Source organism: Gavia stellata, chromosome 1, assembly GCF_030936135.1.
Source record: "Gavia stellata isolate bGavSte3 chromosome 1, bGavSte3.hap2, whole genome shotgun sequence".
Classification (NCBI taxonomy): domain Eukaryota; kingdom Metazoa; phylum Chordata; class Aves; order Gaviiformes; family Gaviidae; genus Gavia; species Gavia stellata.
In genome coordinates, this window is record NC_082594.1 from 79,835,801 (window position 1) to 79,862,405 (window position 26,605).

Genomic DNA, 26,605 nt, shown 5'->3' on the forward strand with positions numbered 1-26,605 from the left:
TTCTGGGGGACTGAAAACAAGTAATAGGTAATACGTTCCATCATCTAACACCAACAGCACAAGGATAGTAAAAAGACATTATTTGTTGTGTTGCAGTCAGCAAGGTCATGGATTTTTTATGACAGCTTAGCACAGAATGAAACATCAGGAGCAAATTCAGAATGAGTTTAGAACACAAACAATTCTTAATATTAGACATGTGAAATATCACTTTTTTTCTATTTATACTTTTTTAAAAAGTGCATATTGTAGTGTTAAGAATGTTAATATTTATATGAAACGCTGATCCTAGAGTAAGTCAAAGAATGACAGAACCATTGGTTAGAGGGGACCCCTGGAGATCCTACTCAAGCAGGATAAGCTAGAGCTGATTGCACTGAACCATGCCCAGATGGCTTTTGAGTATCTACAAGGAGCTAGACTCCACAATGGGCAACCTGTCAAAGTGCTCGGTCAGTCTCACAGTAGTTTCCTGATGTTCAGGTGGACGCTCCTGTGTTTCAGGTTGTGCCCATTGCCTCTTGCCCTGTCACTGGGCACCACTGAAAAGAACCTGGCTCCATCTTCTTCATTCCTTCACATCAAGTATTTATACAAATTGATATGATCCCCCTGAGGCTTCTCTTCTCCAGGCTACATAGTTCCAGCTCTCTCAGCCTCTCATGACAGATGTTCCAGTCCTTAATCATCTTTGTGGGCCTGTTTGTTTTGAAATGAACAGTTGTGGACTTTAAGATGTAGGCATTAAGATTGAAAATCCTGAACTTGCACTTAAAGTAGTCAATGCAAGGTGAATGGTAAAAGAAAGAGATACACGAGTGAGTTCATTACCTGTTGACTTACTTCAACTTCTCTCCAACAGACTGGGTTTTTTTGCAGATAATCAGGTTGTTACAGTATTTAGAGAAATGTATAAATGAACTCTTGACAGAAGTTTCAAGAAAATATATTTATTCACTTTTAGCAGAGGAAGAAAACATAATAAATAGAACAATATCTTACAAGCTTTAAAAGATATTTTTATGTTCAATCACACTTCTGTTACAAATTTCAACTATTATTTCAAATTTTAAAAGACCACATACACTGAAAAAGTCAAGAACTTTTAATGTGAAAAAATACACAGAGCAAAAGACTGCAAATGTTTTATTTCTTGTGACTAGTGCTAAGTGTTCAGGTCTTTTAGAACACTGCAAAATATGTATTAGATCAGCAATATTGCAAGCATCCAATTAGCACACACAACTGTTACATTAAGTGAACAATACAGATTTTAATTTTTCATGGTACAACCTCGATTTGTCTCTCAAATAACATTGAAGACTTTTCAAAATTTCTGCACTTATGACAGCATGAGCTTTTTACAAGTCCCACACTCAAGTCCTCAGCCAAAGCAAAATGGATCTAAGCTTGAACCTCCTCAAAACAAGACAACTACACCAGGCAAGTACAATTCCCATTCTGACATGTTTATAGAGTTCTTCGGAGTGCAACTGATACTTTCTTGGCAGAAGCAGATCCAGTTCCATCGGGATTTTTATTTCCAGAAACTGGAATTGAGACAGCAATCCCTTAGATTCTGTAGGATGCCTGTAGCTGTGTTTTGACAGCCACCAGGTTTTGTTAGTTTTCTATATACCGTCTATTCAAACCAGTTTTCTTTCAGTAAAAAACGCACAGCATCATCAAATCCATTTTGGTACAACGATTCCATTTTCTCCTGGTTTGGTGGGAACAAAGCTTGATTAAGCCTTACTAGGTTGGCCAGAGACAGCTGCAACAGAGCAAGAAACTATAAATTAGTTTATTAAAGCAACTTATCTAGACTTAACTGTGCTGCTATCTGTTCTGTCATCTGTTTCATGTACCATATGTAAAAACAAAAGACCAGCATGACTACATCTCCACCAGTGAATTAACCATGTCCAGGTACACTGCTGAGCGCCAAGACAAACTGGCACAAACAGTCTGCATATAAGCTATTAAACTCACAGCCTCCACGACAGACTGTCTGCCTGTAAAACTGTCCAAAGTTTCTGAAACATTTTAACTTCAGAAACATTCCCAGAACTGTCTGGCAGAGTGGTAGCTGGCACATGCTAAACTTGTGCAAGGAAATATTTTGACAGCCTACTAGTGCAAACAACCACATTCTTGGGAACGTTCCCAGCCAATGTTTAACATATGAATATAAACGTAGCTTGCACTACCAACAAATTAAGAACTACTCAGCATCTCAAGTGGTCACTCTGATGGTGTAAAAAGATTTCAGAATTCTATTCTTGAATAAAGACTTTAATTAATTGTTTCCAACAAAATTAAAAATATAATTAGATTTAATAAAGTTCTGAACACTTCATTTATATGATTAATTTAATACTTTAGCCACATACTTTATTATACACAATTTTGAAAAACAATATCAAAATAATCTTCATTATTTGAAGTAAGCAATTATTCAAATTCTAACCCCAATAGATGTAGGGGGTTCAAAGAGACAGAAAACTGTTCACGTTCCAATCCAGACAAATGAAGATACACAACTCTTCATCTTATGCAGATTACAATATTGCTGAAAAAAAATTTATTCTTAGTTCACATTTTTACACTCTAGAAGCTAAAAGTGCTTCAAATGGAATAGTTTAAAACATTGCCTGAGATTCTGCACAAGTCTGCACTTGCAGGACCCTAGAAGAACTGTAACTCTGCAATTAATTTGCTATCTCTAAACTAATCTAATCACCAGCTCATTTCTCCTCCTCTAGATGCACTAGATATTAGATACAAACCACAACCAAGAAATATACAGTCAGAGATTGCATATATTTTCAATATATATGAATTAAATAATCTCTTACTTTATGATCATTTACCAAGTACTATCATGCTTAAGATCTCTGTGAAACACTATTCGGAAATTGGTCCAATTTACGATTACATTACTCAAATTAAGAAAACATTAAGAACTGTCTAAAAGAAACTTTAAAAAAAATACCAATTATCACTAATCTTTTTTTTTTTCCCCAATGGAGTTTTGTTGACAGCTAGGTCTACTGCTATTCAATATTTTCTTTCATCATGTCAAAGGAAGTAATACTGTGGTTAAAGTTTGTGAGACAAACCTTGCAAAGACAGAAATGTCAACGATGAAAAGGAGGCCATAAAAAAAAAAAAATCAGTCTTAGCCTATATTTCAATATACAGAAATGTTTCTGTAACATCTAACAAAATAACTTCTGGAAGAATGTTGTGGTTACAAATGTTCAAAAAATCTTAACACAAGCTCTCTTGAGCAATGAGGTGACAAGTCACTGTGTACCATTTCAAACCATTTCAAATGTAGGACAAACTTGCATTTTAAATTCAGTTAGAGCAGGTAATTTCAATAAGTATGAATGGATGTTCTGGAGTTTCCCTCTCCTGAGGTATTCTACGGAAGTCTTTTTTTTCCCTCCTATAAACACTCTGCCTAGCCAAAGACAGCTGATACTTAAAGCAAGCCTTTAACAGCCTTTGATAATTTGCTCAATTTTATACTAGATCAATGCTTTTCAACCTTTCTGACAAAATTTATTCTACATTTTCCTTCCCTTGTGTTTAAGAAAAAGTTTAGACTCCATTTGCAAAACAGAAAATGCCAAAACATTACTTAGGTTGATATATACGCAGGAAATAAATACTTAAAAATAAGTAGAACCTTAACTGCTCAACTAACTTTTCTTCGTCTGAAGTTATGTAATAAACAAACAACTCACCATTATATCTTGTTTTGCAAATTTAACATAGAGATCCATACGTCCTTTATCTTGTGGACAGATATCTAATCGACCACTGAAAGGCGAAATCGTCACAGTTCTTCCAACAGGCAAGATAGGAAGGCCATTGGTAAGGCCACCATCAACCCACTTCTATCAGAAAGTAAGAATATTTTCAAAGTAACCTTAGTACAGTATGCTCATAACTGAATACTTCATCCTTCCTGTCCCTGCCTCCTCCACCCCACCCTCAAGAAAATTTATAAGTTTCCTTCTCAGAATACCAAGAAGAAGCTTCAGTATGAGGCATGAAAATCAAGGAACTGACAATGTACACACAGAGTGTTTAATCAATGAGCGTTTGACATAATGTGTAAATATGTGTGTTAATATATTTACCAAGCTACTGATAAGGCTTGTTAGTTGATCTAATAACAAAATGCCCCACACAGAATTTTTCTCAACACATACATGAAAAGATAAAATTGTAAACATTACATGTGAACCATATCAGATAAAGTATACTCCTCTAAAACATTACTGATTCAAACTAGGAGCTGGACAATACGTATGTGCAGGTAAACTGACTACACAAGCTAAACCAAATATGACTTCTTCCAGAGCCTCTTGTCTTCTCACATACACAAGACAGCAATAGCTGGAAAGCAGAAGGTAAAGGTGGTAAGGAGCTGAACAACTATGGCATGTAAGAGGGAGCAGACATCAAGTCTGCTACACGAGTTGAGTATGGGGAAGAATGAGGAAGAAAAAACAAAAGCAACCAATTAATTTCTTGCAGAGCCCCACATATTTCTTGGTTCTACAGGCAGTCTAGGGGCACAAGCCTGATCTTCACAGGGACCACACCCAAATTCCATGCCAGTACAAGCAGGGACAGCTGTGACATCTCTTTCCAATACTTTTTATACATATGTATCTCTTTTTGTGCTTACATGCATAACCCAAAACTCAACATCAGTCTACTGGCTAGATGCATTTAGTAACATCATACATGAGGTCTGGTGATCAGATGCATCTCACTGAAATTTACACATCTACAGCCAAATTAGTCATTCTACATTTCCTTTACCATCAAGGGAGAGAAAACACTTCTAGCACATGATTCACCTTATCTAAAGTAGGTATTTACATCTGATTTGAACTGTGCTGAAAAAGTGCTTTCTTCTCTTCCTCTCCACTAATTACAAAGGAAACATATATTAACTATGTAGGATGTAGACTACTGCAGACACCTAAAGCTAGGCAAGTTAAAATGCTTTAAGAGATACAATGTTACAAGATTCACCTCAATGCTTCTTAAGGGTTTGACCTACCCAAAGATAAACTGAATACCCCAGGATATCAGCTTCAAATTTCATTAACACAGAACACTCCAAATGGCACATTGTACTAGTAAACTTTTGGCACCAATCAGGCAGAAGACTGCTTTTCTGCTGTAGATGATACTGTATGTGACTGTTATGAAATGGCAAAACAATGTAAGTTTTCCCACAAAATTACTGAAAATGCCACAGGAATTTAGTCACAAAATTAAAAATCTCCCACAAAAATTATACTATTGGGAAGTTGTTTATGACATGTAAATTAAACTTGTCTTCAAATTGTTGGCAAGACACTAGTTTTCAATGTAGTGACTGCTATACAGGAAGCATTATCTCAGGTTACAGTGTTTGTTCTTCAGAAGCCCCTGAGATTTTCTGAGGTCCATCACTTGGTTGTATAGATCCCTCGCAGCTGTGTCCTTTACTCTCACTTAAAGCAAACCGCCTTTTAAATTCTCTAAGTAGAGATTTCTCCCAGTGCCACATTTGAGTTCATGCAACCAAAAGACTTTGTTGACAGTGGAAAGAGGGGCAAGTGACAGCTCCCATATCTGGTGATACATGGGTTTACTCTTCTACACATGGATATATAGCAAGAACCATTTGGGGGATAAGGAGGTTGCTTTGTCCCTCCACCCCACCCTCTTCTTCACTGTCTCAGATGAAATTTGCCACTTCACACTTCTTTTATGCACCTGAGATAAAATATAAGCTACAAATATTTAAATTCAGTAGTCTCCATGGCCCTTCTCACCCTATTATTTCATCATATGCTTTAGAGCTTGACTCTTGACATTAGCTCTTGATGCCAGTACCCACAATCCACCATTTAATTCCTTCACTTTCCACAAAAATCATAGTTGTCAATGCTTAGGATTGAGGTTGTTTTACCTTAGAAAAGGAGGCAAAAAAAAAAATTTCCAAAACCATTTAAACCTATCTTTCAGATTTCTCAAACTCCATTACACCACTGTTGTGATAACTATGAGTAAAGCTGCAACATACCTTAAAATTTCTAACATCAAGGCTTTTTTTTGGTGTGTCTATAAATAGGCATTTATTATTGGTTTATATGCAACATTCCTTGGACTACTAAGTGGCTTTTTATTGCAATCCTACAGTGACAGAACAGTGGAGTCCCTGTCTAAGCCAAGTCGAAGACACTGTAACAGACAACATATTAATGTCTTTCACAAGTCTAGCTTAGTACTTTTACCACTTAAGTTCTCCCACTTTTAAAAATGCTGATTATTTAGTTTTTCCCCCTTTCCTCTTATGTAACTTCAATATTTATTTGAAAATCAAAACATTTACTAAGGCAAGGGCAATACTTTTTTATTAAGCACTATCTTCTGTAGTTTCTGTTATTCCTGGCTGACATGTCCTCTGCCATTTTATTTTCTTTCAAGCATTTGGGAGAAACTGCTTCTCAGTCACAAATGTTTTGGCTCCACAGACCCTCATGTCACATAGTTAAAATAAAACATTTATATGCTGCAAATAAAGAGATGTAGTGCTCCAGATTCTTTTAATTCCATTAACCAATTCTCGACAAATGCTTCTTAGCTGATGAGGCAAATTCCCTGTAACTTCTGAATTTGTTTCTTTTTTTGTAAGTACAGTGCAAAGACAGAGAAAGCTGTGAAGTAATGTGCAACGAAAACCAAACCAGACAATGAAATTGAGGATGCAGGCTGGACCTAACAGAATCAACCCATTTACCAGTAGATGGTTTTTACAAAGTTGTTCTGTAAGAACTACAGTGACACAAACTACAGCCTCATCATCAGATACAGTCAACTCAATCATCTGCAGATCTTTATCTGTCTTAAAGATTAACGTTGCCAGAGATTCAGAGGACACCAAACGAACTCAAAGAAAGGTAATTTCGCATTGAGCAAGTTTTTCTTGCCGTTACTGGAAGCCTAGTCCAACGGCATCTTAAATACCCAAACCCAGGCAAAAAGATAGTTGAGGCCATTAACAGACTATAAATTCTCAGATGTTATTTTACACTCCCTTTTCCTTCAGATTATTTTTAGGCTCATCAAACCAAACAGATTGATGTTATGCCTATGCTACCATGTGATTAAGCTTACTCACTCGAAAAGTCTAGCCTCGAAGCATGCATACTAAAGGTATGCTAGCTAATTCCAGTGTGAGCCAAATGCTTCACAAAAAGCATTCTTCCTAAAGAGAAAACTAAAATGCAATGTTGGGAACAATTTACCCTGGGGTTCACTCTCTAAAGGCAGTATGGACAGGCTAGCAACAGATTTGGCTATTTTCTGATACTATTCCAGCAAAACTGCACCATACGCCCTTACATATCACGCAACACATACCTCAGCTAACATACTGAAATATATTTCAGAAACACTCCCAGATGACCTGGTGATATGTATACAGGTGACACATGTAGCCCAGAGAAGATCCAGACCAACTGTTCTGAAGCACAGATAAGGCCAGTAGACTCAAGCAGCAAACAGGGAGTAAGCTCGATTCCATGCTGCCGTGGACCGTATGGCCTGAGGGATTTACTCTCTGAAACTAGTGTAAATGCACACAGACAGAACTTTGGTCTGTTACAGTAAAGCATTCAGGAAACTTGGAATATGATGCTAATATGATAGGTGGCCTCACAAAGCCAAATCAATAATGAGTCCATCTTGCCAACTTCAGTGCTTACCATGTCTGGATTGTGAGGCTACATACCATGTATCTGTCTTGACACTGCATGCTTTAAGGCTCCTACTACCCACCCAAGTATCTTTATTACCCACTATTCCAAGCCATGGAAATGCTATTGCAATAGATATCCTACGGTTTTTGCTCCGACCCTGCTCTAAGTATTCCGGACTAAAGAATGGAAGTCACATTCATTTACAGGCAACAGTTTTCTCAAAAAAAAAGAAAATAAAAAATCCCCAAACCACAAAGGCACTGTTTTACAGAGTATGAGAAAAGTCAGTGCAGACATGCAGAACTAATCATTCTAACAAATCTAACAAAAGCAACCCTCTTCTCAGAAACTGCCTTTTCTGAATCTCACTGAAGAAGAGTAGCAAGGAACATAGCTTTGGGAACGACAACAAGCTTTCAAGTAATGGAAAAATCAGTTTCAATGAAATTAATTTATTTCACTTCTGAATGCAAAAAATACAGTCGGGCAGGAACGAGAACTGTCAACTAAGATGCTGCTGCAGGTGTTGCAGTAAATGCTACGATACCCAGGCAAATCACAATAGCAGTGCTCATCCAGTAACATGGGTTTTAAATAGGCTTTGGACAAAACCGTGAGCCAACTTTTAAATTTCTTAATTGAAAGAACACCACAAGAAATTTAACAAAGACACTTCCTTCCCTTTAACTAATGGCAGAATGAACCTAAAACATCCATGTATGCCTCTTGAACTGCACAAGCAGCATACAAAGACTCCAGTCAACAACATTTCCAGACCCTGGGAAGCTGCAAGCACTCTCCATTTAACTCAAGCAGTCAGGCAATACTGATTTAAACCTTTCAAACATTTTAGCTGTTATGTATTGCTGCATACGTAATTCTAAAGCTGACAAGCTGTCTGACATAACAAACTCCAACTCCCTCTTACTAGAGACAAATGCATATGGTTTTGTGTGGGTTTTTTGGCAGAGTGGTTGTGAGGATTACAGATGTTCTAAAGGCATCATTTGAATGCATATGGGGAAATAAAGAGTATCATGTAGTATTTCTCAGAAAGAAAAAAAAAATGGCTATTTTCATGCTTCTAGTAATTACAAACAGACTAAAGAGTCAAAATTAGTCTTAAAATGTTAATCTATTTATGTAAGAAAGACAAAAAAGTTCTTGAAGCTAAACCAAGTACAGGCAAACAAGAAAAGGTTTTCTTATAGTAGTGTACACCTCTGAAAACTTCATAGCCGTGTGCTATAGGAGAAAAAATGTTTATTCTTTAATGCTTGTCCAGAGGTTAGAGATTTGAAGGTACCTGGCAAGCATGTAATTCTGTACAGAACATGAGAACAACACATACATAAACACACACATTTACTCCAGCAGTGTTTAATCTGCTAAAACCTCCCTTATCATTCCTTCCATTAAACAGAAAAGCAGAATGGTGGTCCTTTAAATTGCAAAAAACATTTCAGAGTTGGTAACACAGCTTGTCGTGAGAAGCATCTTTACTAAGAGACACTTCTTCTCATGGTAAATGTTAGACATTATCTTTAGGAAGCAGCTTCATGCTACAGAGATCATTTCAGACTCAGCAACCACAATTTTTGAAACAACACATGAACAAACTCATGTCATCTTTCACAGTGTTAATCTACAGTATCAACAGGCACAATAACTATTCTACAAAATACAGTACTGCAATTCCCACCTACCCTTCCCCTAAGATAAAATAATTACATCACAAATGAAGAATTCTCTTATAAAAAAAAAAGTTGGTAGTTAATGAAAAATTACCTCTCCTTTATATTCCACTGGCTTAATCCCTGCATATACTGGTACAAAACTACTTGCTAACAGGACCTAGAGAAAAGAAACAAGAAAGAATAGAGAACAAAAGTGAAGAAAAGGCAACAAAGTAATTCTGAACCAATACGTATTTTCATACATATTTATCTACATTAAATAGTATAGCAGTAACCAGTCAATATATTAGTTTTATGTAAAACCATTGTAATCTCAAAATGGCTTGTGGTATGTCAAAATGTGATTAAAACTAATCAATAGGGCTTGGGTTTTTTTATGACTTGACAGTGATAACTCTCAAAACAAAATATCACAAATTAACTCATTGATTACTGTAATTCAAAAGAGTATGAACTTAGTCTTACACAATGTGAAGTAAATATATGATTTTGCAGAAACTAAATATGCATGTGCTGAAAAAATGCATCATAGAGTATTGTTAAGGAAGAAGCTGACCCAATCATTCTGGTGGCTTTTTAATATAGTGTTTACTCTTCTAATAAATCAGATTTTCTAAGAATTCAAAATTTCCAAAATACTATAAACAGGCTGAAAATTCACATATGTATATCTTGATCAGTACCGATACTTTGCATTTAATATATTCAAGTATTAACAAATTACTACGTGTCCTATTCTAAGCCTATATTGCTGTCTACAGCAGTTCTCAATTTTTAATTTTTTTTTTTTTTAGACCAGGACACCTCTTTTGTCACGTACAGATGTGCATACACACATGCATTTCTAGCCACTCATAGCAATATCTATGAGAGTGTGTAAGTACCTCTATACTTATGTATCCACCCATATATATATATATATATATGCAATTAGTACATAGCATTTCAAAGAGAACGGGGTAGATGTGTGGATGAAGTGAAATATGTCAGAAATTTTCATATAGCTACATGTGGAGAATATGCATGCATGTGCTTGGATGGCGGCATGAGAGTCAAATCTGGGGAACAGAAGCAGATTACAGACTGGGTTACATACTATGTGAAGGGTAATCAGGTGCAAAAAACCCCACAACCCATGGAGACTATGTAAGAAAACGCTTGAGCGTTTTTGGTGGAACTTGCATAACAACAAGTTAAGCTACTTTCAGTATTAAACACCTCTCCTCTAAGAAGTTTTAATTAAGGCTCTATATGAAGGCTTTAACTTTCACTTCAAGAACTCTTTTCTTGCCTATTTCTCTTCCCAGTGATCTAAAGCACCAGAGCTTTGTCTGAGCTCACATAAAAAGGCTTTCTCTTCTTATTTTCCAAATGTGAAATTGTAGCTATTTCTCTACCAGACAGGCCTTCCCCCCACAAAAGCTTAAGATAAGGTCCCCCTTGAACCCATTCATCTCCAGATTTTCAAAAGTGACATCCTACAGGGTTCCCAAGTTCCCAACATCAGCTTCTTCCCCTGCCCAACTCCCTTTCTCCTCTCTCCTCCAACTCCACCTCAGTAACTTTGGCTATTCTAAACTAAGAGAAATGGGGACAAAAGGTTTAGTGAATGAAGAGTCAAAACCAGGTGACCCCTGCCAAGTGTGAATCCTTTTCAAGAAGGCTGAAGAAAGCAGTTGGCCCTCCTTATAAAGTCACTTAGACCTCAAGAGTGAGGTGAGGAAAGACAAGTTTGAAGAACTAACACTTTCAGTGTTTCCCTACCACTAACAGACTAGTGTGGACTCCTATTCACTGCTCTCACCTTTCCAAACTAAATACAACAGTGTTCTGTGCCCTGCTCCCTCACAAACATATAAATCATGCCTCTCTTCCCCCTCACCGCCAGTTTAAAAACTGCAAGTTTAGGAACGCTGGTACGTAATGATTGTTTTCACAGATGTAAAGACTATTTCAAAAGTGGGAGATTATTAACTGCCTTTCCATGTCCACTGGGAACAGTAGAAGTAAAAAGCTTAAAATTGTAGCAACATATATTCAGTTTAGCCACTATGAAAAACTTTGGAACCATAAGACTTGTTAAGCATTGAAACCAATTGCATATGGAACTTGAAAGATTTCTGGCAGATGGTGCAGAAGTTCTACTGTTATAAAACACTGTCTGCCCAGCAGTATCTTTAGCCATGCCTTGTGTGTATTAGATCATGTCTAGGAGAGGTGTAACACAATTATATAACCTACAAGCTCTATCCTCCGTTCTACCAGGGCAGCTGCCAACGTTCAGATTGTTGTTTAAATGATACAGGCACAGCTGAAGACATGCACAAAAACACATATTACAAGATGCACTGGAAGAACAGACAATATGAATGTATTCCAATGAATAATTATTCTGAATTTTATTACTGTTATTCCAACCCATTCCACTGCTAGCACATGGAACAGACGAACAGAACAGAAATAGCTAAATCAATGAAAGAACTATTGAAATTCTAATAAAATTTATATATATCCAAGGTCGTCTTGACGCTTCTAATTGTCTTCAAGTTAAAATATTTCACTGCAAAAAACCATAAACCTACAGAATAATAATCTCCATGCTTGTCACTGCTGGCTACCATAGCCAGAAAGAACACTGCATAATTTGAGATAAACTTTTTGTATAATTATCTTTGCATGATCAAGTCCTACAAATTTTGAGAACTGATTGACCATGTAGAATATAACAAGGTCAAGATTTTTTTAAAATGATACTTTAAAGGCAAACTTCCAATGCATACTTTGAGATTTTGTTAACAAGTGTGATTTTTTTTTTTTCTTTATGTGTTAATTATAAGGAAGCTCTTATTTACTCTAAGCATCCACAACGACAAGGAAAAAAGGAATTCGTTCTTATTCTATTTCCTCCTTTATTCTGCTGTATCTTATGATGTCCTCCACTAAAATATAATCAATTACTAGAATGAACATTTGCTTTACATGCATCTGAATTCCTCCTACCATTTCATATCAGCTTATGCATACAATCCTGATCCAAATTTAACAAGTGGCATTCAAAAGAAGAGATGGGCAGTAAAAGATATGCTTTGCAGAGATAGTTAAAATACAGTTTATATACGGTACTTAACATTACATTATATCTATTCCCCACAAGGACTTGTAGAAAGTGTTGGATTTTATGGTTTTTTTTAAAACAGGAAATTCCTTTTCTTTACTTTCTTTTGTGATGGAACATAATATAAACGGTATTAGTGAAGTAAGAGATGCAAAAAGACTCCGTGAATTGTTACAAAATTTTAAGATTCTCTATTTTATTCTCATCTACTGTAACCATTAGTTACCCTGTTACTTTTTAAACCGACTTTGTCTACAAGGTAGTACTTTAAAAACATATGAAGGAACCACACACACAAAATAAATTTTAGCAAAGTTTGTGAAACTGTAGGATGAAATTCTGCTTCCATTGCTTATGTTCTAGTTATAGCATCACTGACAGCATAAGTGATTACTTGAGTAAAACAGTCATTTATTGTACAGCTAACAACATACTCCTAAGCCTTGAAGAAACTCAAGCATTTTTATTTAAAGCAGCAATATTCAACTTCATTACCTTAATGAGGTCCTCCCTGGAGGCAAAACTTGAAACCAAATGATTTTCCCCATTTTTGGTGCTAGTGACTGACACATAGAGACGGTTCTCAGCTATCTCGTGAGCATTAGAAGGAAGAATAGACTCTATGCCTTCCCTAAAGTAAAGAAAATGCTAAACATTATTCACCGTCATTATTTAAAACCCTTGCAAATATATTAGGGATGACAGAAAGAGTGCTGAGCTCCCCACAATATAGAAAAAATATGCACCCTCTCCATTTTGAGAGCTTCAAACAAAATGATCTTATAGAGGCATTAAGATAGGTACCTCAGTGTTTTCATAAAATCATAACCAGGCGTTACAGCACCAAAGTCCAATTTTCTAACTTCCTCTGCAAATCCATAGGCAAACTGCTTACATTTCTGCAAATTAAAATATTCACCATTAAGGATGTTTTAGCTATGGGAACTATGTTCAACTGTGGTATCTAAAACATACTAGCGGCTAAAGCTTTAATCAATAGAGACCTATAAGAGCCAACTAAAATATTTTCCCCATATGTCCTTTGTTTGCAACAAGATATGCATAAGAAAATGTTGATACTTTTACAAGAACTAATTTGTAAGAAAACAAGATCCCTAATTAAAAAAAAATTATTAATAATAAACCCTCACAGGAATACTATTTTAACAATCAATGAAAGTTAAAGGTTGTTTTTCTATGTATTACCACTGCTAAATGATCAGTTCTCTGAACCATGTCATTACAAGAACATCATTTATGTTTCAAGTGTAAAGCCACCCTTTAAAGAGTACTTCAGTACTAAAACCAGACACAAGTACCTTAAGATGCCTATAAGCATTAAAAAAATTAGTTTCTTTTTATTAATGCAAAAAGCATGCTACTAACAAATACACATATTTAATGATAAAATACTATGAAAGTATTTAATGAATGGAATAATGATGGAAGACAAAGGAAGAAAAGACAACCGCAGAAAACCAGGCAACAGATTCCACTGCACAGAGAACCTCTTTAATGCAAGCTGAAATGCCTATTTTTAATGACTGCAGAAAAATATCTTGAAGTATGAGCCATAAGAACACCAAAAGGAGAGTAAAGCAATAGGTAGCATTTATTTTTCAGTAAAAAGATTCTGAAACAAAGCATTCAGAATCATAATTCATAAGACTCACTATTCAGTATTCATATTCCTTTTTTTATCCTTTCATGAAGACTTCTCTAATGATTTTAGGGCTTGGGAAAAAACTAATTCCAATCTTAAGCAACTTTCTGAAACTGGTACTCCATAAATACATTACACCCATATTCACCATTTAACCACCTGTTTACAGAATAAAAGATTTGTCTATAGATAGTTTGAGGTTGCTGGCTTATTAGCTTCCTACATGAGGAACAAATATGTTGCTAGTGAAAAAATAAAGGATTGACGTGACTGGGGAAAGAAAAAAAAAAAAGGAGAAGCAGATGTGTCCTATTGAGGAGGAGGGTACAGGATTTAATGGATGGAAAAAAGAGGAAAGAGTTGGGCTGAGGATTGGTACAAGATCAGGAGCAAGCTGGTTGGAGCAGTTTAACTTCCTCACGTCACTTGTACAACAGAGCAGTCACTTAAGTGAAAGACAGAAATGTAGTTCTTGCACCCACTTTCTCTACATGGCTTTCTAACAGATATATGAAAAAAGTTCATTAAGAAGTCCATACCTCTTAAAGCAACAATCACTGTAAAGATTTGTGCTAATTCATTTCACATAGGTTAGATTTGCACCTTTGTACCCTAGAAGGTACTTGCCATTGCCAGTTCCAAGCCAATTCAAATATATAAAACTAGTTATATGTACCATGTCTTGAATTTATTCTACATTAGGCAGTTAGGCTTCTTCTGTAGTCAATCAGCTAGAGAGAGCCATATTGAGACACCTCTCTCTTTTAACAGAGAAGTAAACCACAAACCCCTACATAGAAGCACCTGAGAACTACTATCTCTATATCTAAGATGCTTTAATAAAGTGACAGGGAGCTAATAGTACCAGGGAGGTGGATGAATCCAAACTTAAGTGAACGACAGAAACCTACTTTCCATATTACAAGTACTAAGAATAGACCACACTTAGACTCTCAAATCTTGCGGCCAAAAGGGACAACTTCTTACAGCTACAAACGGTTTATAATTTTAGTGCTGGAAGTGTTAAACAATACATCTAAATTTTAAATAGTGACTGAAGATGTGTTTAGAAATAGTAACTACTTGTACTGAGTTAAGCAAACTTGACATCAAACATGATCAAGGTACTTTTGAAATAAATAGGTACTTATCTACAACCCTATAAGCCTCTCTAGAATTCTCAAGTCCCATGCCTTTTCAACAGTGACAAAAATCCAAGATACAACTGAAAATCATTTGCAAAGTGTCATATTAGAATGGCAACAGTCAAAACAAGAAATCCTCAATGTTACATTCTCTCCAAAATAAGGAAAGATTCTATTAGAGCTTTGAGACTAGGAGATGGAAAAAGTCCTATTTATAGCTTGTCTAACGTAGCCATCGCTGGGAAAAAAAAAAAAAAAAAAGAAAATACTGATGTAAGAGTTACATTTGTGGATATAAAATATTTCAAGTTAGAAATGTAATAAAGGTAATAATATAATTATCCTGATATGAAAAGTTAATTCTACTCAGTAAACAATGCTGCCTTTACTTAAATTCCATGTGAATTAAGAAATATTCCCCCCAGAAAATAGCTCTCAATTTTCCATTTAAACAATATAACAGAATGACTAAAAAGTAAATAATAAAAAAAAATTAAAAGGACTGAAAAGTTCAGGAAACATTCTTCAGTTTGTATTAAAATGACATATTTTCAAGGAAAAAAATCCATCAGACTCCATGTAATATAGGCTTAGTTTCCACAAACATAAAAAATAAAAACTCTTCTAATATTTTTACTGAAAGATCTTTGTAAGTTGGACCAGGCTAGGAACAAATGCTCATACCCAGGCCCTAGAATAAGCAGAAAAATTTCCTTGGGCTAAGAAAAGGCTATCTGCTGTGCTCACAATGTAGTAAATTAAAGTCAGAGGTATGCAGGCAATCTTGAAACTGAAGTACTAGTCGGAGGCTACAGAAAAGGAGTAACAACTGAACGGAATACAAGTAAGGTTCTCTTCACAAGAGAGTGGAACTTTCCTAATACAAAATCATATAAAGAATACACGTGGGGGGTGGTGGGGTGGAAAGAGGCCAGGAAAGAACTTACTGCTGAAAGCAACAAAAGTATAGCTAACTGCAAGCTAGGTTCCTATCATAGCAGAAACAAACAACAAACAGAAAGATCACTGGCAAAGTGTGATACTGGCTGGGACTACTGTTTCAATCACAGAAGCACAGAATCATTAAGGTTGGAAAAGACCTGTAAGATCATCAAGTCCAACCATCAATTCACGCCACCATGCCCATTAAACCATGTCCCACAATGCCTCGTCCACACGTTCCTTGAACACCTCCAGGGCGGGTGACTCCATCACTTCCCTGGGCAGCCTGTTCCAATGCTTCACCACTCTCTCAGGAAAGAAATTTTTCCTAATATCCAGCCTGAACCTCCCCTGGTGCAACTTGAGGCCATTTCTTCTTGTCCTGTCGCTAGTCACCTGGGAGAAGAGACCAACACCCACCTCTCTGCAACCTCCTTTCAGGTAATTGTAGAGAGCGATAAGGTCTCCCCTCAGCCTCCTCTTCTGCAGACTAAACAACCCCAGTTCCCTCACCTGCTCCTTATAAGGCTTGTGCTCCAGACCCCTCACCAGCTTTGTCGCCCCTCTCTGGACACCCTCAATGTCCTTCTTGTAGGGAGGGGCCCAAAACTGAACACAGGATTAGAGGTGCGGCCTCAACAGTGCCGAGTACAGGGGCACGATCACCTCCCTACTCCTGCTGGCCACACTATTTCTGATATAGGCCAGGATGCTGTTGGCCTTCTTGGCCACCTGGGCACACTGCTGGCTCATCTTCAGCCGGCTGTCGATCAACACCCCCAGGTCCTTTTCTGTGGGGGAGCTTTCCAGCCACTCTTCCCCAAGCCTGTGGTGTTGCATGGGATTGTTGCAACCCAAGTGCAGGACCTGGCACTTGGCCTTGTTGAATCTCATACAACTGGCCTCGGCCCATTGATCCAGCCTGTCCAGATCCCTCTGCAGAGCCTTCCTACCCTCAAGCAGATCAACACTCCCACCCAAATGGTGTCATCTGCAAACTTTCTGAGGGAGCACTCAATCTCCTCATCCAGATTATCGATAAATATATTAAACAAGACCAGCCCCAAAACTGAGCCCTGGGGGACACCGCTTGTGCTGGGCCACCAGCTGGATTTCACTCCATTCACCACTACTCTCTGGGCTCGGCCTTCTAGCCAGTTTTTCACCCAGCAAAGAGTGCACCTGTCTGAGCCACAAGTCACCAGCTTCTCCAGGAGAATACTGTGGGGGACAGCGTCAAAGGCTTTACTAAAGTCCAGGTAGACAACATCGACAGCCTTTTACCTCACCCACTAGGTGGGTCACCTGGTCATAGAAGGAGATCAGGTTGGTCAAGCAGGACCTGCCTCTCATGAACCCGTGCTGGCTGGGCCTGATCCCTTGGTTGTCCTGCATCTGCCCTGTGAGCACCCTCAAGATGAACCTCTCCATAATCTTCCCTGGCACTGACGTCAGGCTGAGAGGCCTGTAGTTACCCGGATACTCCTTCCGGCCCTTCTTGTAGATGGGCATCACGTTGGCAAGCCTCCAGTTGTCTGGGACCTCCCCTGTTAACCAGGACTGTTGATAAACGATGGAGAGTGGCTTGGCAAGCTCCTCTGCCAGCTCCCTCAATACTCTTGGGTGGATGCCATCAGGCCCCATAGACTTGTGAGTGTCCAGGAGGCATAGCAGGTCGTTAACTGCTTCCTCCTGGATCATGGGGAGTTTATTTTGCTCTCCATCCTTGTCTTCCAGCTCAGGAAGCTGAATACTCTGAGGGTACCTGGTCAGTCCAGTGAGCATCAGGTAACTTTCTCTGGGCCTCGCTTGTTAGAACTTCAACTAACAAGCGAGGCCCAGAGAAAGTTACCTGATGGTCATTGGACTGAAACCTAAGTGTACTCAGAAGAAAAATCTAACAGTCTCTTTTTCCCCCCACAATAATGCTGTTTATTATAATTCAAAATATTAAAGAAATATTAACATTTTGGCAAGGCCTAGTCCTCTACGTACATTAAGGTAAAGTCACTACCGGCACTTCAGGAGGGCAAAGCAGCCTTGACCTAAGGCGAAAACCAAGCAAACAAAGAAAAGCCAATGTTCTCCCACAGAACCTATAATAGAGTAGTCATGGAATATCACTTTACTGTCTCTACATGACACCATATCCATGGTGAGGAATGGGTAGTACCTCTGGAGAAAAACAAACCCAAACACACATGCATGCAGCATGTCAGAACAGAATGCTGTGACAGTTAATCCTCCCTGACATACAGTGGGGCTACTGCTGCTAAGTCATGAACTGTACCAAGGCTAAAGGAACCGCACAAGCCACTTCTTGCGCTATCTAATGGAGCACAGACAGCAAGGAAAAAATTTGAGCTGGTGTGTGGTGTCCTTCAACTTTATAAAGGTACAGTCCATCTACCATTTTAATCTCTTTTCACAAAAGGAAAGGATGGCATTTGCTTAACAAAGCCTATCTCTAGCCAAGAAAACAATTATTAACTTTGTAATGTACAGTGATTAAGTGCATATACATTTCAGTATATTAAAGTATATCTCATTGCATACAACAACATTCACACACATGAAAATTTACATATTTACACATCTTAAAATACAAAGTTCGTATGACAGAGTTTTGTCATAAAAGAAATACTTGCTTCATAAACATTTCTGCCCATGAGTCACAGATTTTGTTAAAACACATACATGAGTCCTGTCCCTTTACAAGAAGCAAGAAGAAAAATAAGAACAAAAATATTTTTAAAAACGTAATGGTAGACGATTATAGAAAAAATATCCTTTGAAAATGGTCATGTCCTATACCTACAAGTGTATTAATTTACCTCTATATTTTCTGGTACTGCTAATAAGACAGTGGCAGCCAGTGATCCTGCAGAAGCTCCCGCAAAAGCTTTCACAACTTTCAGCAACTTCTTACCATGCCTGTAAAAAGCAGCTGCTGCCCCCAAGTGGTAAATACCCAGAAACCCACAAGCTGCAAATGACAGATTGATATGTTTCATTTTTGCTGTGGAAATAAAGTTTCACAGTCAGAAAAAGGATCAGTTAATTTTATCTTATAATATACATCTATTCTTTTGGCACAGAACACGTAATATACTATAGCCATAGTATATATCCATATATAAACAAAAACCAGTTTATTTAAGTATAGTAAAAACTTTTGATTACCAAAACCATCAAACAAGTAGCAGTTAGTTTAGCATCTCCAAAATTGAAAACAACTCTAAAATACTCCTTAGCACAAATCCCTTTTTCAGTAAAGAAATATATATATCTATATACAACATAACTGCATGTTTTCATCTAATTTGTCTAAGAAATACCAAATAAAATTAGCTACTCAAAAGTGATAAAAGGACGCTGTCGGAGAGCAAACATTGTTAGCCACTTAGAGTAAAAATCAAATTAATTGTAAAACTGCTGGCTACTGTGTCATCATACTCCCCTTACACACCCACAGCCTTGAAACCAATATAATTCTCTAAGAAAGGAATTTTTCCCTTCACCTTTGGAACTCATTTGCTTACTAGCATTATTAGTAATCATTAATAGACAAATTCTTATTTAAACTAATTTCGTATTTAGAAAAGAAAAACACACACGTCGTTGCTACTATTAAAATAAGAAGGAATAAAAAGACACCAAAGTAAAATACAAAGCACTAAATATATGAAAACACACACACTCTGAAGGTGTCAGGATAGAATTTAAATCTAAAAAAACACAAACAGGAAGCATAAGTTCAGATCCTTAGGGGTGATTTAAAAAAAAAAAAGGCTGTACATTTTATTAGCTCTTCTGCAAATAACTACAATTATGAAAGCAACCTATTCCACATTATATTGTACAGATATACAAGACATCGTACAGATTATCTTAGTACTGAATTAAAAATAAACTCCTAGTATATTCGGGTATGCATCAATATGAATGGGACTAAAAAAAAAATACACCAGCGTACTCAGGACTATACTTGATTTTTCTGGTTTGTAATGAGATAGCTGATGATGTGTTTCTTTTAGAAATCATCTATAGACACTGCAGTGTCAGTTCTGATGAAGAGGGGCAAATGTACAGCAACAGATTTTTGGTTTAAGTTGCCTCTTCATTTCGGAAATGGGAAAAGCAGTAAAGATGAGGACAAGAAACAGCTTTCAAAACCACTAGATAAGAAGACATGCTAAACATCTGCTTTACCCATAACATGATTAAAACCAGACCACGAAAAAAAAAGAGAGTGCGTGCACATCTCTCACGTTGCCAGGGCTTACTGTTTGGTGCATCAGTCATGCTGCTAAAACACTACACTATCATAAGGTAGTTTATCGATTGCGGTTTACCCCCTTTACACTGGAAGCACTTGCATATCCACTTGTAAGTATGAATACTTGTGACTTATATCTAACACGTGTACCAACAGAAAGGATTTCAGGTTGGCTCTTGCTGTGGCAATGTGAGAGAAAGGTATTCACAATGAAGCAAATGATAACTTGTGTTACTACTTTTAAAAAGAAAGGCTCTTTTAATTTACAGAAAAAAATCACTGTAATGCATAGAATACAAAAAATGTTTACTCAATATTTTACTGGAAAACAACAAACACAATTCTACTTTGAAGTCATTTTTTTTAGTGGAGTGGAAAAAAATTAAAATAGACTTTGAAGTATGACACCATGATGTGCTTTCTTTCAGGCTAGTTAAACTCTCAGTAGTTTAACTAACTACCGCAGCTGTTTCCATGCCTTCTACAAATTAGGAGCAAAGATGCATTTGCATCACAGGCCACTCTGACAAAAAGGTGAAGTTGGTTAAAGCAATTGCATTATTAAGTAGGAGGAAAAGCAAGCATGGGAGAATTAACTCCCATTTTTGTCAAAAAGAGATTTCAGGTTCCAGACACTATTAATGTGAAACATTATATGAAATAAGGACCATGTTTACGTAGTTGATTGGTCAGAAAATAAACAAGCAAAGTAAAAGACGTAATTCTTGGGATTTGTGAACTAAGGGACCTCTGAAATGTAACTAAGAAACACAAGTGTAAGATAATAAGCTTATTTAAATAAAAACAAGCATAAATATGCTTATGTATATGTACATAAACATCTTCTAAACCTTCTACAAGGCTCATCTACAAAGCATTCTAAAAGGTCTCTCCCCCTGCTGGAAAATAGTTAGATGTTCACAGACCAATAAGGACGAAAACTAAAGAGTATCTGAAGCATAGTTACAGCAAGAAATTTTGGATTTATAATCTACAAACCTACAAATATAGAAGACAATCACACTTCAACATATAAAGAATTGGCTGCTATATTTTCTCTTAAGTGAGAAGAACAGAACATGAGGTTATGTGAACTGAAGAGACTATTTGAATCTCAGATCAAAACGTATTGAAAATATACTGACTAAAGTCAGATGTCCATGCCTTCTCTTACAAGACTTCATGAGGAAGTTTTATTTTTTTAGATGAGTTTTTGTTCTAATTATCAGTTATTGTAAGTAACCACTGTTTTCTTGTGTGTCTGGATACATGGCATTCACTTTCTGGTGAGAGTTAAATTCTTAACACTTAGATCCCATATTTCTTACTTCTTCATTCCCCTACCCAAGAGACAGAGATTATTGAATGAGTATTCACAACAGTTTCTTGACTGACAAAAGGATGCAGTGAGAGACGAACATGCAAAAAGAAAAAAGAACACTAAAGATTTCAAGTAAAGGAATACTGTTAAAGAATGCTGCTAGTCTCACACTCTGTTAACAGTAGACAAACTTCAAGTCCAAAAAGATGAAATGAATGCAATCCAAAAAGCAGTTAAAAACATGTGTTTTGTTTTTAACAGAAGTACTTGATCCATTGGATTTGTATGGCATACAATACAGCACTGTTTTACAGATTTCCCAAGAGAACTTCAAATCAAAAGTAGCAACAGCATGGCTGTGTTACCAAGTCACTACATTTTTATTAATTAGGGTCAGTTCCCAGGTCTACATTACATATTTGTCACTTATACATGAAATTTAAAAATACTTCAGTACAAATATTAATTGGCAGATGACATTCAGGTTCAAATGACAGATCCAGTGGTCACATCTAGCTGCATGACTGAGAAATAGGTTTTGCACATACATGTAACAGCCCTACAAGTGGGTAAATAATGAGAGAAAAATAATCATTGAATCATAGAATAATTCAGGAGGTCTCTTGCCCAACCTTCTTCTGCTCAAAACAGGGTCAGCTATCAGATCAAACCGGGTTGCTCAGGGCTTTATCCAATTGTTAATTGAAAAATCATGTAATGTTTAGCTCCTAAGCAATAGCTAGTACCTGTTGCTGTGTGAAGCAATCAGGTCTTCTTTCATTTGTTCAGAATATTCAAATCAGTAGAATATTGCAAATAATCAGCATTATAGAGAAGAAACAACAGAACATTAACATCTTCATTCAGCGCTATGCATCTACCTGTGGGGAGGTTCTGTACATTGAATTGAAGGCCTCTTACAACAAATCTGCAACAAAGCACTTAACCTACAAAGATTATACAGATGACTAAAAATCATGGTTCTATAGGGAACTGTTTGACAGATGGAGTTAAGCAATGTTGTTTCACCTTGCAAAGGAATCTCTGAGTAAGAGGAATAGATAAGAAAGCATTCATTAGATGAATGTCCTGTAAAATCAGAAAAGCAAGAAATAGGAAACCAAGATATTCACTTTTATAAGAATATAAGCTTTCCCATTTCTTTTAATTCTTGCAAATATGTCATGGCAACACTTGATTTGCAAGTTAGAATGGTGTATTTCAGAGACAGTATGATTCAAAGATGTCTTTTGCTTTGATGATCTGGTAGATCACTGCTCTTTGGATCAAAAAGAATAGTAGGGTTATAACAACTCCCAAAAGGACATACAGAGAAACTTAATTAAGTCCACAGTATGACTATTCCCAGCCAATTTCTTACAGAGTACCAGAAATAGGACCACAGTCACACCTAGACATAGACCATTTTTTCAGCTGCCTAAGCAAGCAGCAGAAATCTTGCTATCTTAGAAATTGTATGAAACACCTGTTCCACAAGACTTCAGACCAAATATTCTGAGAGGGTTTAACATAAGTTCTGACTGTTAAAGATATTACCTATTAACTCAAACGTATCATATCAGCATGTGTTAAGAAAAAATTTCAATGAACCTTAAAAGATGCACAAGTACATTTCAGCTGGACAGTGCATACACCATAGAGATATGACATAAAAAGGACATAGCAAATGCTTTTGCCACTACTTTTCAAAAATGTTGTCATCTTACATGATTGGCAAATTTCAAAATATAAAGATTTTAACTGGCTAGGGGGATAGGTATGCTTCTGTTGTCTACAAGAAAAGACAAGCTTAAGAAAAGATAAGTACAAGAAGAAACTAGGACATTGGGGCTGTTGAATCTCATTACTTTACAGATAGTGCAGGACCATTCAGGAATAAACATAAACCTAAGAGTTCTATGTAAAAGATTTTCACATCAGTGAAAAAAAAAAATCTCTCATGATTAAAAATATACTGAGGGGGGGCATTTCTGTTTACTCAGTAGTATCTCATCCATTTGTAATGCAAACCTACAAGAGAATATATGTGAGGAGACAAGCCTGTAAAGAAGAATTATGATATAGTACAATATAGGTACTAATTCAGGATAGGTACTATCTTCCTAATTGTCATGCACAAGAAATAGCACAACAGTTTCTCATACTTCTGTTTCCTGAGCAATATAATTATATAAACAGTATACAATCTCAGTGTCTTAACCAGTCATAACTACCTGCCTGTCATCCCATTTGTAAACAAAAGCTGAAAATGCCCAAAGCAACTGACTAAAAACCTTTACAAACAAAAATTAAATATACGCAGAATGCGAATGACCAAGCACATTGAAGCACAGGAGCTAAAATGTATGATGCATAACAGCACATTTGAGGATTAGTTATTAGCTAGGAATGACAAAACAAGCAAAGTTATGGAAAGAACTGTTTAGTCAGGCAGCATTGCTAAAATAAAGATCATAATTGTAACTACTAATTTTCCTGAATCAGAAATCACGACTCATACAGGAATGTTTAATTGTTTTTTCACATTTATAACAGATAAAAAAGTTCACTGGCATCACAGATCATTTGTAGCCTTCAGTGAATATTCAAGAAATTGATTCTCCTAATCAAAAACAGGCTTACACAAAACAGTAATCCATCCAATAGACTGTTTTCTACTTAAGAGTCACCACAGATGCTAGCAAGAGAATGGGAAAACTAAGTTTTGCATCTATCCAGTCACACGGAATAAGCATTCTAAGAGTTTGATGAAGCTGAAAAAATATTAAAATATTAATAATGCAAAATAATTAGTACACAATCCAATCAGCCATTAAGATACTTATGAAAATTACACAACTCTTTGCAAACTATAAAAAATTATGTATAATCCCCCTAAAAATAAAACATAAGAAATAAACACAATCACATGATACAAAACTTTCAAATTAAGAATACAGACCATCTTGATCATTAACACAAGATGTCTAGTGAGGACAGGGAAGGCTGACTTCTTAAGAGGGTGGTTAAAAGTTCAATACCTTCTAATGAACGTTGGCTTCCATCACATATGCTACTGGGAGTTTTTCCAGCAGCTATTTTAGTTCCCTCTGCACTAGCAGCCATTCTTGTATCTACTACCGACCGTTTATCATTGACCTTGGAAACCTGCAATCATACAGTCAAATATTACTATTTAAAAGAGAAACAACAGGCAAATATAAGATGAACATTATTTATCCTTAAACAGATTAATCAAGTCAGTTAAAATAGTTGTAAAACCATCGAGATTAATCTCTCAACTGCTTAGCCCCCCTAAACTAGTTGAAACCACAATGTTCTAGTATTTATAAAGTGCATGCAGCAAATTACATTTTAAAGATGACCTTAATTAGACATCTAGAAAAAGAAAAACATCACCATTTGGAACTGCCAGTGTCCAAGATTAGCCTTAATTTTGTGTCCTTTCCCACTATTTTTGTTTACATCCCCAGATTTTTTTTATAATCAAACTCTTATGTTTTTATGCTCCTTTATTGATTCAATAGAAATTGACTTTTTTTTTCCCCCACCCTTTTTTGTGCAATACTGCACTAGTAAAAAGTTTTCCAGAGAACTCTGGTCCTATTCTTCACTAAATGGCTCTCGGTTATCATGCACTACTGTCTGAAGTATAATTTGAAAAAAAACGTTTCTCCCCAACTTAGAACTATCAGATACAAAAAGTTCATTTTGAAACACTGGGTCTCCTGCACCTTCTTGCTGCCTGCCCCTTTACCGTGACAGGCACCTTCAATTCATAAATAAGGCTGCAAGATCAAAAGCTTAGCTCTGTAGATTCTAAAAGAAATTATATTATCACTGTATTGATGCATATTACTTACACCTAGAGCATCACAAAAATACTTACCTGGAATTTAACTCTGTTACATGGCGCTCTTATGGTGCAATAGTTTAGAATTCCAATCCAGAACTGCTGAGTTTTTGGAAACCTGCAACTACACAATCTGCCTTCTTTCAACTGAAGCAACAGTATTTGAGCACTACAAAGACTTTTAGCAGTCATTTTCTTAAAAGTGACTTCTGGATGTGGTAACCAAACTGCTACTCTCAGAAGCTGTTTTACCATGGAGTTACAAAAGAAGTATCAATAGATGAGCTGCACGGACACCACAGACATACACAGTAGAAACTTTCTCTCTTCTAAACATAACCTGTTTAAAAACATTAAGGAAAAAAAAAGAAAAAAGAAAAGCCTAGTTGAAAGTTAGTTGCACATCAAGGACCAGATACTGTAACAAGGTCCTCTTCACAACCCTCCCACTTAAAACACAGATGCCTTAACAGTTGATTCACTTGACAATGAAACAGTTCTAGGCTGAACTTTTGTTCAGTAGCTACTCTCTCTCTCACCAGCCTCCATCTGGCACGGTGTTGTTCACCACTAACCGTAAAGTCAACTGCTCATTTCAGAAACAGGAAGGACTAAAATTGTTAATAACGCAAAGAACAAACGAACAAACTGTCCTTTATAATTAACAACGTGAATACAGTGTTCCTTCTACCTCGGCTGAAAAATGTGCAAGGAGTGTTCCAGCAACTTCAAGCCAACTGTTCACAAAAACAAAGTGCTGATGTCAAGATCCTACTACGAAAAACTCA

At 36.6% G+C, this 26,605-nt stretch overlaps 1 protein-coding gene across 1 annotated transcript; it reads right to left on the reverse strand.

Annotated features, from left to right (window-relative positions):
* Positions 1-1,003: 1,003 nt before the first annotated feature.
* On the reverse strand, positions 1,004-26,179 carry PNPLA4 (patatin like phospholipase domain containing 4). The gene is made up of 8 exons (XM_059821571.1): positions 25,854-26,179; positions 24,985-25,111; positions 19,178-19,362; positions 13,398-13,492; positions 13,089-13,224; positions 9,570-9,635; positions 3,756-3,908; positions 1,004-1,774 (listed from the first exon to the last, which is right to left on the reverse strand). Exons 1-8 carry the CDS (start codon positions 26,070-26,072, stop codon positions 1,643-1,645), a joined length of 1,113 nt encoding a protein of 370 aa, XP_059677554.1. The 5' UTR covers positions 26,073-26,179; the 3' UTR covers positions 1,004-1,642.
* Positions 26,180-26,605: the final 426 nt, after the last annotated feature.

Bases quoted from the DNA above. Each gene is read 5' to 3' on its own strand.
- PNPLA4 (XM_059821571.1), bottom strand. From the start codon at position 26,072: ATGGTAAAACAGCTTCTGAGAGTAGCAGTTTGGTTACCACATCCAGAA. The intron at 13,225-13,397 runs GTACCTATCTTA...TCTTTACTTTAG, and splicing joins GATTTTATGAAAACACTGAG to GGAAGGCATAGAGTCTATTC. The intron at 1,775-3,755 runs GTGAGTTGTTTG...GCTCTGTTGCAG, and splicing joins TTGCAAAACAAGATATAATG to CTGTCTCTGGCCAACCTAGT.